Source organism: Leptonotus elevatus, chromosome 2 (genome assembly GCF_054856555.1).
Source record: "Leptonotus elevatus isolate MCC_2025b chromosome 2, RoL_Lele_1.0, whole genome shotgun sequence".
In the NCBI taxonomy this organism is placed as follows: domain Eukaryota; kingdom Metazoa; phylum Chordata; class Actinopteri; order Syngnathiformes; family Syngnathidae; genus Leptonotus; species Leptonotus elevatus.
The window spans coordinates 22,898,225-22,912,140 of NC_141240.1; the positions used below are offsets into that span (position 1 = coordinate 22,898,225).

Consider the following 13,916-nt stretch of genomic DNA (forward strand, 5'->3'; position numbering starts at 1 on the left):
ATTCTTTGCAACACAAGTTATTAGCTGCTTTTCAGCTTGTCTGCTTCTATTTCTGTAGCCATTATGGTAAACGTTGCTTTCGCTTCCATGTCTGATTGACGAGCGTGCGGAGGTGTGGTGCCGCAATGGTTCCCTCATTAACCTTTTCGCGCTGAACCACGGGCAACAATCAGACAAACTGACAAGAAAAGTTAACTAGACGACAGTTCATTGCAATACGGAAATCACACCCTTCTATCTTCACATGAACAATTTAGTGTTTCCATTTCATCTACAAAAACAGATTTTCTTCACAATAGTTACATTTGACAATTCATATGAAACTGTAAAATACACCGGATAGCCTTGGCTAGACTAACCTGGGACTATGACTATAAATGTGGCTCATTATCATATCTCTTTGAGAACAGCAAATTTGATTACATCCACTAAAGGAAGATTTGTAGTGTGATTTCGTTAATAAAAGAGATCTGTAAACAATGCAACAGATCATCTGATCAAAAGTCTTAGGACTGTCATCTGAAAGTCATACCCATGACTTGACATTTGGATTTTTGGAAACAAGGCATCAGAAAGGAGTCCAGCATTTACACAACTGCTTTGATAAGTGTTTGTTAATTTCATTTGAACACTTGATGACATATGACTTGTCTACGCAGACCTTCTTCTGTTTTCTCCAGATACAATCATTCTTGAGGACGAGCTCAAGCCCTGAATTAACTTTGACTTTATCATGATACGATTGAAGAATGTGTTTATAAGTGAGAACAAAATCACATTTATTTCCAGAATATATCGCATGTGAGTCCAAAATCAGGTTGGCTAAACTCTTGCTTGTTTATGCCGGAGCATAATTTCAATTACCATCTATGCCGAATTGACTGACTATCATTTTCTACGTCAAATTATTTTTTTGAACAACACACAATCATATTTCCAAAGGATGACTTTTTGTGTGTCTCGAAAGTGCATCATGGTGACATGGACAACTGACAGCCTTATTATTCACGGCCAGCCACGGTCTAGTCTTTCAGTGAGGCTTCTGTAAAATTTCACATGACGTGTTGGAGCTGCTGTGGAAGACAGCTACGACCTGAGTTCGCCTAGAGCGGAAATCCTTGTGCAAGGCGATGGCTCATCTTAAGAGGGCCATTCAATTAAGTTCGGAACTCGAAATGCATCTGAGGGTTGAAAGCAATCCATTTCTGTTTATGTAGATGAAACAGTTTTATGTCATAAAGATCTATTAGGCTATGATAGTCACGACATATTTTTTGACCCCTAGACTCCTCCCATCAAAGGAAACTGATTGTCCACTGTTATTTTGTCAGTTTAAAGATTAAACAGCCTAACAAATGTACATTATGTAGATGTAAGCCACAAGCAAGCAATCTGCTTTCCTCTATTAATAAAAGTTAAAAACCAATCTGGAATGAACTCATCCTTGCCTGCAGGTTCCTGCATCTTCTATTTGTCTTCAGTGGGGGAAGATTTAGCTCAGTAAACATTCTGGGAAAAAAACTTAATTCAATGTGGCCTAAAGCGGCTTCCTGCTATCTGTGCACTATTACATGGAGACAAAAGTCTTCTGAGAGCAGCACTCAGCTATGGTAGATAAATTATAGTCAACGCAGTGCGTGGAAAAGAACACTGCTGCAAAATGTGGGGAATTGAATTCAGGCTTGGGCGAATGGGGAAAATTCCAGGTATCAGATGCTGGAATTTGATTATATGGAATCAAGAAACAGCGTGGTTTGCTTTTTCTCCCTCGGGCCCCGCGCATCCTGCTTGTCAGGGTCCTCGGTCCATGTCCAAGTCTGTGTGTGACTGCAAGCGCATTCAAAGTAAACCCGCGTGACCAGGTTTTTTCATCTGTTGGCCACTTTGACATCTCATCTCTCATCCCAGGAGCCTTTTTGGATTAGCATTTAAATTGATTATATTTAACCTGTAATTTGTCAGCAATTGGTGTTGCCCCAACCATTGTTATTCTTTCAATGGCGGCGTGCCATTCATTAGAAATGGCACAACTGAGATATAGTAAAATCATTAGATATGTTGTCTGGTGTATGCTGGAACATATATTATCATATCATCTATTAAGTTTTTTGTGTTCATTAATATTATTTGCTCACTTGAATGTTTTTTTGTGGATAAGCCTATTACTGCTGCCTCTCAAATTCGAAAATATGCATGTAGTTTGTCTAGATGTAAATTAATGGTTTAGTATGTGCTAAGGCTGAACAACTTTAGGAAATGATCTAATTGTGAGTTTTCTGGCAGAATAGGATTAAATTCACGAACTCCTTCCAATCAAGCTTCAATGCAAATCAGTCCACGATGTACAGAAACATTTACAAACATGACAGAAAATTTGATTCATCCAAAATATTCAAAGTGAATACTTCTCTCTAAAAATGCAAGGACACAAAGGAGGCTTTGTGAGGGAGGCAGTCCTTTTAAATGTTTTTAAAGTTGTTCAATAAAGCAAGACCTACTGCGAGCTGTCGTACATTTCGTACATTGCATATGATTTTGAAGTTGACATGGAAAAAAACAACAACTGGGTAGGTGGGCAAAGAGCCATAAAAGGGCGAAAAGTAAACACAAAACAACTCTAAACTTACACCTATAGAGAACAGAAAATCACATTAGTACTTACTAAGGCTGCGTTCACACTGCAGCTCAATTCCGATTTTAGTATCAGATTTTTTCATGCAGTGTGAACGGTACAATTCCGATTTTTTCACACCCGACCTGGGCCTCTTCCGTATGCGGATATAAATCGGATATGTATGCGATGCGTCTGCACTGTGAACGCTCATCCGCACGCATCCGATTCATACGTCTGGGCGAAAGGAGTCCACCAGCCCGCCAATCAGTAGTGCGCATTGGCACATCTAAATTTGCATATGGCACTGATAAAGGCCGCTTGAAAACATTGGGTTGATTCGGGGCCATATTTACTTTTGTAAACTCTGCAACGTGACGTCGTTTGTTTTGGGTGCACGTCACTCAACGTGTGCTCTTTGCGCATGCGAGTCAACATCACGGGCGCGTTGCCTTCACATTGAAGTCGGATTTGTTTTTTGAATTTGAACAGTCCATAAAAAGGTGGGATTTAACAAAAAATCCGAATAGGGCATCACACCCTGCAGTGTGAACGTAGCCTAACAAACGGAAGATGAGCACAACTACTACTGGCGAGCACAAAACAACAAGAGAAAGCAGAAGAGTAACAAGCAGGAAATGTCAAGGACAACTAGCAATGACAATATCTAGGGATCCTTCTCCTGTCTCTCCTGCGTCTAAATATGATAACAGGGAGCAGCTGCGACGCAGGAGACTCCGCCCACTGCCACACCTGAGCTCTGCAACACAAGAAAAAAACCCAATAGAACAAAGCAGTAAAGCAGAACATGACATTTGCTGTTTAAAAACTTCCAGATGTATCCGATTTCTTTTTCGCCCTGCTTCTTTTCATTGATTGATTGTCATTTCAGCAATTCGATTTTTTTCCCCTATGGAATGAAATCCACTGAACAAAAAACATACGATAACCTCTTAGCAAAACTATATGTAAATAGATTGAAAAATAAAAATATACAATCATTTTGAGATATTGTGTAGCTCTCAAATCTCAGTACTCTATTGTGGAAAATAATGTAAACAAGCACAACAACATTATTGATATTATAAATATTTAATATGCCAATACACTTTTGACCTTCTAAGCTCCTTGTCATTGCTGACGAGCCGTGACGGTTTCATTTCCAATTTTTGAGTGTGTGTGTGTAGCTGTTTAATTAATATAATGACTTAGAATGCTAATTCGCTGTTTATAGCTGGTTTCTGTCCGCCCTAACTCAGTTTCAGACAGAGATTTTTGGGAAATGTGTACTGTACTGTACAAATAAGCGCACTTCTGGACTTTCGCAATGTTGCTTTTGACATGAATGATTGCCATTTGCTTCCTTATCTTCCATGTTCTCTCTTTTTACTCCTATTGCATTCTTAGCTCCTCCTCCTCGCCATCCTTTAGTGATAACGATAATTAATCTAATTTGCTGCCAAAGAGACAATTATTAGTTACTTAGATGTGAGTATCCACACTAAGTAGCTCGTAGCTGTTGCCCATTCTGTAGCTAAGGTGCAGCGCACGTTAGCTTAGCGCCTATAGCATTTCCCGCAGTTTGGGAGCAGGCGAGAAAACAGGAACTCAGAAAAGATAGGTGACTACTGCGTGACATGGACGTAAAATGTTTTTTTTTTTTTTTTACCAGCTCAGCTGATTAGCGTGATCTGTCCCTGAGTAATATGCCATTTGTTGTGATCAAGACTCGACTCTTCAAGACTAACTCTTGAACGAAACCAGAACCCGCTAAGACCAACATAATACCAATACTTTGGGGGAGTGAGACCAAGGTCAGGACCAAGACCAAGACACGCAGAGACAGAGACCAAATCCATAAAAATCCGTTTTAATAACAATATATAGGATAGGTGGATTTTATGATTATTAGAGTCGTTTAACAATTTGCATCCTACAAAGTAGTTTTTGTTTGTTTTATTTGTTTGTTTCAGTATAATTAAGACGTGTGTTTGATTTTATGATCATTATTTTCCCACGCTACTTGAGTTATAAATATCCCTACCTGGCCAATAGAGGTCAACATTTTTTTTCCCAGATTTTACTGAATGAAGTCTCTGGATGTGAATAGCAGTTTTATCGGGACAGTGAGTTATGTGCAAAAATATTGACCTAATACAGTGTCTATCTTTGTCTTCTCACCCTCGTCATTGCCATCTGCTTGCGCATATTGTGCTCCCGGACCCCACGGCTCGCCACCAGACGCTACTTTTGGCCTCCTCCTCGGTGTGTTTGTGCTCTGCGGCTTGGTTCTGCTGGGCCTCCTCGCCTTTGGCTCCTGGAAGCGCTGCGGTCCGCCTCGGCGGAGCAAAGCCAGCTTCCTCGCTCCGTCCCCCAGCCCGGAGCACCACCCGCTGCAGCTGCCTCACCCGCTACCGTTGCCGTCGCCCCCAAGTCCCCATCAGCAGCAGCCAGCGGTTACCATGGCAACAGAGAAAGTGAAGGACCCCGTGGGCCCGATGGGCTTCCTGGAGGCTGCGGTGAAGATAAGCCATACATCTCCTGACATCCCCACTGATGTTCAACTCTCCATGAGGGAGCACTTCCTGCGCCGCACACAGCGCATGCAGAGGCAAACAACTGAGCCAGCTTCCTCCACCCGGTTAGTCATGATGCGTGTGCACGTGCATGCACTTTGTTGTTGTTGATTGTATGGATGCTGTGTGCCAGACTCCGTGTAGAGTTTCATGTAAATCGTTTTGAAATCAGAAGTCAAGGTTCAAGTTTCGGGAAAAATAGTAACTCATGAATGTGTGCAAAATCTTTACATTATTATTTATTACACATAACATTTTGGAATTTTGGTACAGACTTTAGAAAGGGTCATGGAAGTTGACACACATGATTTGCTTTCATGGGCTATATAAAATGATGTGATTGGTCGCATCTGGGTCCTTGGCCTTGAGTTTGACACCTGTGATCTAAATGAAACATACAAAAAAAAAAAAAACCCGAATAAAAGCTAAACTAAAATGACGCATTTTAAAAAATAATACAAAGAAAAGAAAACAACAAAAAACGAAAAAAAAAATACCCCGTACAATGAAGCAATAAAAAAAAAAAAAACCTAGCTAACCTGCTCCGAAAAAATAAAATAAAGACATCAACAAAATTAAAAAAATACTCATATTTAAAACTAAAGTACTAAACTCGTAAAAGCTCAACTAAAATGAAGCATTAAAGAAAAATTATACTACCTGCTCTAAAAAGAAAATTCAATAAACAAATGGCAAAAAACAAACAAACAAGCAAAAAACAACAACAATAACAAAACTAAAGATAAATCCCAAACTTGCGTTTAAACTGCTGATATTATTGTAGCTTTTTTTTCTTTGAAGTTGTATGCTCTTGCTTTTCTCTGTCATTATTTGGCCTTTTCCCTCTAAGAGGATTGTTTGTTTCTACATATGTATGTTTGTTTATTGGATTACATTTTTATATAACATGTACAGAGGCACTGGTGGATACAACCAATTTTCAAAATAAAACTAAAATTATGAGCGAGAGAGACAGATATTTGAGACTGTATAATAATGCATTTAAGCTTGAAGCACAGAGGCCTTTTGTGCTGCTTTGAAGATGAGAATAACTTTGTATTTGATGCTCCATGTTATTTAAACAACATCCTTAGATAAGCCTAGATGATTTTAAGACAAAAGTGGATGCTTTGCAATGCGTTATGTAACAAGTCAGTACCTCAAAGGCATTTTGCATCTTCTCGCAAGTCATTAGAGTGAAGCTAATTACATGTGACGACTTCATCGGGAACCTTCCTCCGAGGCGACAATATGCTGTGAACGGTTGCATGTTTTCAGCATGTTGAGCGACCGCCTGCCCGTGACTAAGCGGGGCATCCTTTAAATCCTTTTGTCCTTGAATTAAAGCTTGAGTACGCTCCCGGCGAGGCTTCAACTCAGCGACTCATCAGGCATTCTGCATTGACTCGTCGTGCATGTAGCACTACAAGAGGCATGCTAGCAGTGTCACTTTGTCATCACTGATTAGCTTTGAGCAGTATCTGTTCAACTTTGACCTTTATCAGCTTGAAGCAGTTACCTTTAAACATTAATTAATGGTATACATTTGTCCTAAGATGGAGAAAACGATTTAGAGGACACAACAAATCGAATAATGTATGAATCAGAAGTTGGACTAAAGCCCTTACTTGTCCTTGAATTTTACTTTGTAATTCTTCATTTCAGCTAGGGGTGTCAGGCCATTATTTTTTTTTTATAGTAATTAATCACAAGACTTCAATAGTTAACTCACGATTAATCGCAAATTTTATATCTGTTCTACATGTACAATAAAATATATTTTTCATACTCTTGTTAACATAAAAGTGGGGGAAAAAACATTAAACTAATAAAAATATGGCTGCATCCTTTAGTCATTGATACAGTTATTTCATAATTCATCAAATTGAGTTAAAATTAAAAAGATGTACTGTACTGTAAAACAAGTAATACTGATTCGTGTTGAGGTCCTTTTTTTTGCCACTAGATGGCATAACTCCATTTATAAGACATTGGTGCATTTTTCTTTTCATATTATGAGCTGATCTTTAACATGAAGTAACTTGTGAAATCCTGCACATTTAAAATTGTAAAATACAACTTGACCACAATCTCCACAAATATATGCATTATTATTACATTTATTACTGCTAAATTTTGATGTAGACGTGTCTGCTGCGTTGCGACTGGAAGTCCCTCCAGTCCAGGCTTTCCAAGTAAGTAAGTAAGTAAGTAAGTAAGTAAGTAAGTAAGTAAGTAACATGGGCATTTAGAGTTACTTTGATAACTAAAGATACAAGTGAGTAAACTTTTGGAGATGCAACCTGTCATTCAGATTATTTATTTTTGTTTTATTATTTATTTATTTATTTTTGCTTTGACATGCGAAACGAGCGCTTAAGGGTAGCAGGAAACTCAATTCAACAGATTTTACAAATCGCAGCAGTTTGTCTTAAGGTTTTAAGGCGTGTAGTACAACCCGACTGACACACTAAACAAAGGACATTACAGATTATGTATGTAAAACAACATAGCTTTGCCTTGATGCTAGCAAATAATGCAAAACACTTTTTACATGCTAACAGTTAGCACCAATATTTGTTGATGGTCTTTGAAGCAATGGATATTTGAGCAAAGACTATGCAGCAACACATGTCATGCAGGCAAATAATACTGTATTTACTGATACTGATGATGCTTGTGTCTGGATGGCCAATGCGGGCACACCAGAAGGAGCAGTGCAATGATTTAGATTGCAGCATTAAATCATGATGCACAAATGTTTAATTTTTTGCATTCTGTTTAATTATGCTCTTACACAATGTTTTGATCAAGTTCAAGATTAGAGTGCTGTTTTCCTTTATTAAAGAACAAACACAAAAATGTTCTTTTTTAGAGGGGAGTTTCTATTCATTTAAATGAAGAGAAATGATTAGTGGTGTAAGCACTTTGAGTTATGAGTGGGGTTGTGTGGTCATAGAATGAAATAAACCTAAATCTCTCAAGGCATCACTGAATTGCCCTGATAAAGAATGCCATAAAATCCAAAATGACTCAACCTATGTCAGAAAATGTGTCTTTAAGCAAGTTGTTCAGATTTCGGTAATACTGTGTAGCAAGAGTCAAGCTATTTTAAATTACAATAGTTAAGCAGAACTGCAGTGTTGCTAGAAGCACAGATCGTCAAAATTCCCACCTTATGTCTGCCAAAGTGTTGTTGTCTTTCTCAACAACTTCACCTGAGCCAATATGACACTAGACAGGCAATGAGTCCCTGTAGCCCAATACAAATAAATGAATGCTATAAACTTAGCATTAGCATCTGATAAGGGGCAGATATAACATTACATAGTAGCAGTCACTAAAGTACCCTTCATAGTGAAAAATACGTGTATGAACTTTACAGTATGTACATGCAAAAAAAACAACTGTTCAGTAAGATGATGCAGTTTGTGACTCTGTTTGTTCTTCCTCTGTGTCAAACTCTGGTCCCAGCAAACAGTATATGACTGTACCTGTGTACCACTGAACACCATTCTCATTTCTGCTTAGTACTCATCATGGTACAGTAAGTGAGTGGCTCAGCTTAATGAGACAGGACAGGCCCATGGCTTTTTGGACAGGTTGAAAAGTGTCATATAACATTTGATCCTTGGGGTATTTTTGCCACAACCTGTCACATACCTTTTATTAACCGCTATATGTATAGCGCAAGTTAACATTATTGTGAAGTGGCACATCAACTCTTGAAAATTGAAAAAACAAAAAAACAGTAGAAACGTGGTTTATTATATATTGTTGTCTTTTCCAATTCATTTGTAGCTCTCCCATGACTTCCTGTGTCGCTTGTCCTTCTGCAGGCACAATTCCTTCAAAAGGCATCTTCCCCGGCAGATGCAGGTAGGCAGTCTCGACCTGGGGAATGACTACGTGTTGGACCAGGAGGAAAAATCCACAAGCATTGGTCGCATTCAGCCAGAGCTCTACCAGCAAAAAACGTGCGACTCCGAGGACTCCTCCAAAAACGGCAGCAGTAAAAACTGTGGCAGGATTAACTTCTCTCTCAAGTATGACTACGACAATGAGGCCCTGCTTGTCAACATCATCAGAGCGGTCGACCTTCCCGCCAAGGACTTGTGCGGCACGTCCGACCCTTACGTCAAGATCTATCTGCTGCCCGACCGCAAGAAGTTCCAGACGCGCGTCCACCGGAAGACCCTTAACCCCACCTTCAGCGAAAGCTTCCACTTCCCCGTGCCTTACGACGAGCTGGTGACCAGGAAGCTCCACATGAGCGTTTTCGACTTTGACAGGTTTTCGCGACACGACATGATTGGGGAGGTGGTGATGGAAAACCTGTTTGAGACGTCGGACCTATCACGGGAAACAAATATATGGAGAGACATCGAATATGCCACCAGCGTAAGAATACACTGTCTTCTTTTCCTGCATAGTTTGACGTCTCTGTTTTACAGCTTGTTTGGGTAAAATGCTGAAAATCTCCCGGTTGTCGAAAGGGTATGACACATGAAACAGCGCAAACTCCTGCGCCGCCCATCAGTGTCACTATGCTTTTACAACACTTGACGGCTGTGCTCTTGCATCGCAGTTCGACTTTCACACCTTTCAAAGTAAATTCCTCACCACGATACTGGAAGATGGCTGTCGGACGTTCAGCTGTGAGTGTGCCATGAGATGCACCTGCTTTTGGCTCGCTTGTGCCTTCCCAAACGATGGGCATCTCACTGTTTTATATTCTAAAAACAGAGTTAAACACTGTCTTCTTACGGCAAATCATTTCAAATGCTAAAAACGGGTGAAAACATGTGTCAGGTGTTCAGTGTTGATATGCCTAACCAAAACACGAATTCTAGACCACAACGTTTTGGTTGTGCCATTGTTTAAAACAGTTCGTCTATCAAAGTGTTCATTTAGTACACGACTAACTGATCACATTGCGTATGTGAAGTTTGTTTTTACAGGATTACATGGCCAACTACTGGCCTTACATGATATTACTATGTTTGCAGTTGCTTATGTAGGTCTTGGTTCAATTTAAAATTCAATGTAACTTAATAGATCAAATGTCCTTGATTGACTACGGACAAAATTAAAGAGGAAGACCCACTGGTCTAAATACGGTGTTCTTGTTAATATTACGTTAGTGGAATATAGGTAGTCAAGCAGCAAAATCCAGCTGTTTTTATCCATATCAGAAGGCGGCCATTTTGCCACTTGCTGTCGAGTGAAAATGACATCACAGTTGCGCAGGTCTCAGGAACAACCAACCACAGGTCAGCTTTAGAAAACAGGTGAGCTGTGATTGGTCGTTGCCTGAGCCCTGAGCAACTGTGATGTCATCTTCAGTCGACAGCAAGTGGCAAAATGGCCGCCCCCTGATATGGATAAAAAACTGTTGATTTTGCTGCATTACTAATATTGCACAAATGTAATATTAATCAGAATGTCAAATTTAGACTAGTGAGGTCACATATAATATGTTATTGTTAAAAAAGTGTCCCTTTAAACAGCATTTTTTCTTTTTTTTTTATATGACTGAGGACACATTTGCCACAACAGTGTATTGTGTACAAATAAGTAACCTCCCAGTAGCTGACTATAGTAAGACGGGTTAAACAACATGAAATCTGACAGTAAGTCATAATAGGGCATATAAAAACTTGAGAGTGGTCCGTGTTAGCATGGTAAACATATGCATTCCGTGGTATCTCACATTCGCTATGTACAACATAACTGCTCATGATGCTTGAGATGGAGATGGAAAGAGACACACACACAGAAACGTGCCCCAAAGCTGCCACGTCCACGTTTTATCCATAGAAAGCCTCAACAGAACGTGATAAACGGAACCAGGAGAATCGCGCTGACTTCCGCGGTAAACTGCAGGCGGAACCGTAGCGCGCCTTTGAGCCTCTGGGAGTTAACAGCCCCTTCTGCTCACAGCCTGTCATGGATATCATGATATACCGTGAGAAAACTAAGCACTAGGTTTCGAGCAAATAGGACTACCATGGCCACGGGAATATAGTGCGAATGTGGCCATGTACAGCAACATTGTTGATGTTTGCGGCAAACTAATGACACGCTATATTCCCTCAACTGCTTCAAGTGAGTTAATCAACAAGTCATCTGCCAAATTCGCAACAGCCTATTCAGCAATTACTGTACTTGAATATTGTACATGATAAGTACCGTGTAATGAACAGGAAACCAAAATCTGCTTCTAAAACAATTTATTAGGCTTTAAGTCACGCTGTTGTTTCTGGTTGTGGACATTTGCACCTGCTCACCTGTGTGTGCGTGTGTGTCCATCCTCAGGAGAGTGTCGACCTTGGGGAGATCATGTTCTCACTCTGTTACCTGCCCACTGCTGGAAGACTCACACTGACTGTCATTAAGTGCAGGAACCTCAAGGCCATGGACATCACCGGATACTCAGGTTTGTGCGCGTGTGTTTTCTGATCATGAACACACAAGTGGCAGGCAAGCTGTCTCTGTTTATTCCGGCAATTATTCACAGGCGCACAGGCAAGGCGTGTAATATCAAGCCATTGTCAGAACGTTGCTGCAGACCGGCATTTTATTTAATAAGCGCCTGCCATCCTCATGTTTTCCTGCAGAACTGATACCGCATGTGAAATGTGACATTTATTGCGCTTTAAATGCCAGAGTTTAGCCATAATTGGGATTTATTTTGACATTTCTCCCTTGTGATGTTTAATGACATGCAATGTAAGCCACAATTCTGATCCCAAAGGGCCTTATTTTGTAGACATGCGCTCAGCCTAAAAACGGGTGCATCTTTATTCTCATGGCGAGGCAAGTCTAGTTTAGCTACGACTCAATTGGCGTTCTGGCGTAATTTATTACAAGCCCCGCGCGTCTTGCAATTTGGTGACAAAAAGTAGACTAGATTATACTGTAGACTCGCTAAAACCAGGTCTAAGTGGAGACGCAGGTCATGTAACGTGGTTTTGATGGATTTGATCAAGGCACTGGTAGAAAGATTCAGTGGGGGGGCAGTGGGGGGGCAGTTGGAGGGCGTGGGCGGTGGGGGGAGGGTTGGTCAGACACAGGATTGGCGGTGCAAGGCGGTCTCCAATTGCCCATGTCACATGTGCGGCTGACTACATCATTCGCAAGAGGAGATCTTCTTGCAGTTTCTTTAACTGTAAATGCACTTTGCACGTGCCCATCTCCTGCATGGACTCTAGCGAGTCGTCATGTAGACCGCGTGCCTCTGTCTGCACTGAATTTAAATGGATTAATGAGGGTAGCTGCTTCGGGTCAACTATGCACAGCACAGAACAGTTTAAACACCTGCTTATATCTATGCTCGTCTAGCAAAGTACCCCAAAAAAACTAAAACAAATGCACATGTGCACGGTTAGACTGTGTTTTGTACAATACTTTTTTTTCTTTTTTTTTTATCCTTTTACCATTATTTTAATGTGGGTTTCGTGCATTACGCACGCACTGTATATAAATGACTCTATTTCCTCATATAGTGGCTTGGGTTTTATTTACTTGGTTGAAAAGACTGTTGGTGTCAATTAGGGTCAGGGCTTTGATTGGGGGGGGGAGGTCTGCAGAGCCACAAATGCATTTTGTCATACTATTACAGAACATTTTGCATACAGTGCTTGACATATTTATTACACCACCTGTCATGAGAATCCTGCGTCAGGGGGTGCTTTAGTGCAGACTGTTTCGATTTCAGTGAGATCCCAATGCTTTTTGATCTGGAAGTGTCAGGGTTTGGGGCAAGATGGAGGAATGAGGATCCAGGTGCAGGGAAGCAGGAGCCAGAGGTGAATTTCAAGTTTATTTTAATTAAACAAAAACAAGCATGCAAACAAGTCAAAGTCCAAAGAAACAAAATTCAACAACGTTCAAAAAAACGAGGCATGGCAAGACATGGAGGATCAAAAGGCATGGGGACATAGGGGAACAACAACAAACAAATAAACAATGGACCAATAAGAACTGAACCAAAAACAGGGGACTAAGCCCCGTCCAGACGGAAGCAAAGCCGGCTTTGTTCCTCGTTCCTCGAACACAAAGAAGCACTTCATGACTTGCGTGTGTGCAAAAGAAGACGCTGATGACGTTTAACGGCTGTAATGTATATGCCAAGTCTGGAGTGGCGCTATAGCGCAGCCACAGGGAGTTAAAGGAAAGAATCAGCGAAGAAGACAAACACATTTTTTTCCTTCTAACTTTATTGCAATCTACAGAACAAGCATGACTTTGAATGTATCGAAACAACATGAGGAAGACTAAAAAGTGAACTAAGAAGTGACAATGGCGGGTGATTGAAGTACAACACCGCTTGTTGAACAACTTGTTGGGAATAAAGAAGCAAAAGCATAAGCAAGCTAAGCAGGCTGCGCAAAACGACTACAACACGGCTATCCGGCATCGTTGTTGACAGCTGACAGTTCGCGCGCAGTCACGCGAGAATTGGCGCATACGTCATCAATCTGCGACAATGCGTCGTCATCGAGCTGCGGCCATTACGTCATCACTGGAGGAGTATCCTGCATATGGTGTCCAGACAGAAGCTTACGGGGCGCGTTTTGAAATTGTTCCACTCTGGAGCCCGCTTTCAAAAGTGATCGATTTCAAGCCATCATGTGGATGAATGGCCCAAACGGTAAGCTTGTGAAGATACATTGAAACTGGCTTTCGTGTTGACGGGGCCTCAATACATACATACAAACTAATTA

At 40.7% G+C, this 13,916-nt stretch overlaps 1 protein-coding gene across 1 annotated transcript in view; it reads left to right on the forward strand.

The window, feature by feature from the left end:
• The window catches only part of syt6a (synaptotagmin VIa), an 88,578-nt gene that overhangs the window by 68,066 nt on the left and 6,596 nt on the right, over positions 1-13,916 (forward strand). The window contains exons 2-4 of the mRNA XM_086067799.1: positions 4,853-5,252; positions 9,027-9,588; positions 11,506-11,626. Coding sequence (XP_085923925.1) covers positions 4,853-5,252; positions 9,027-9,588; positions 11,506-11,626 — 1,083 coding nt within the window. The remainder of the gene's footprint in view (positions 1-4,852; positions 5,253-9,026; positions 9,589-11,505; positions 11,627-13,916) is intronic.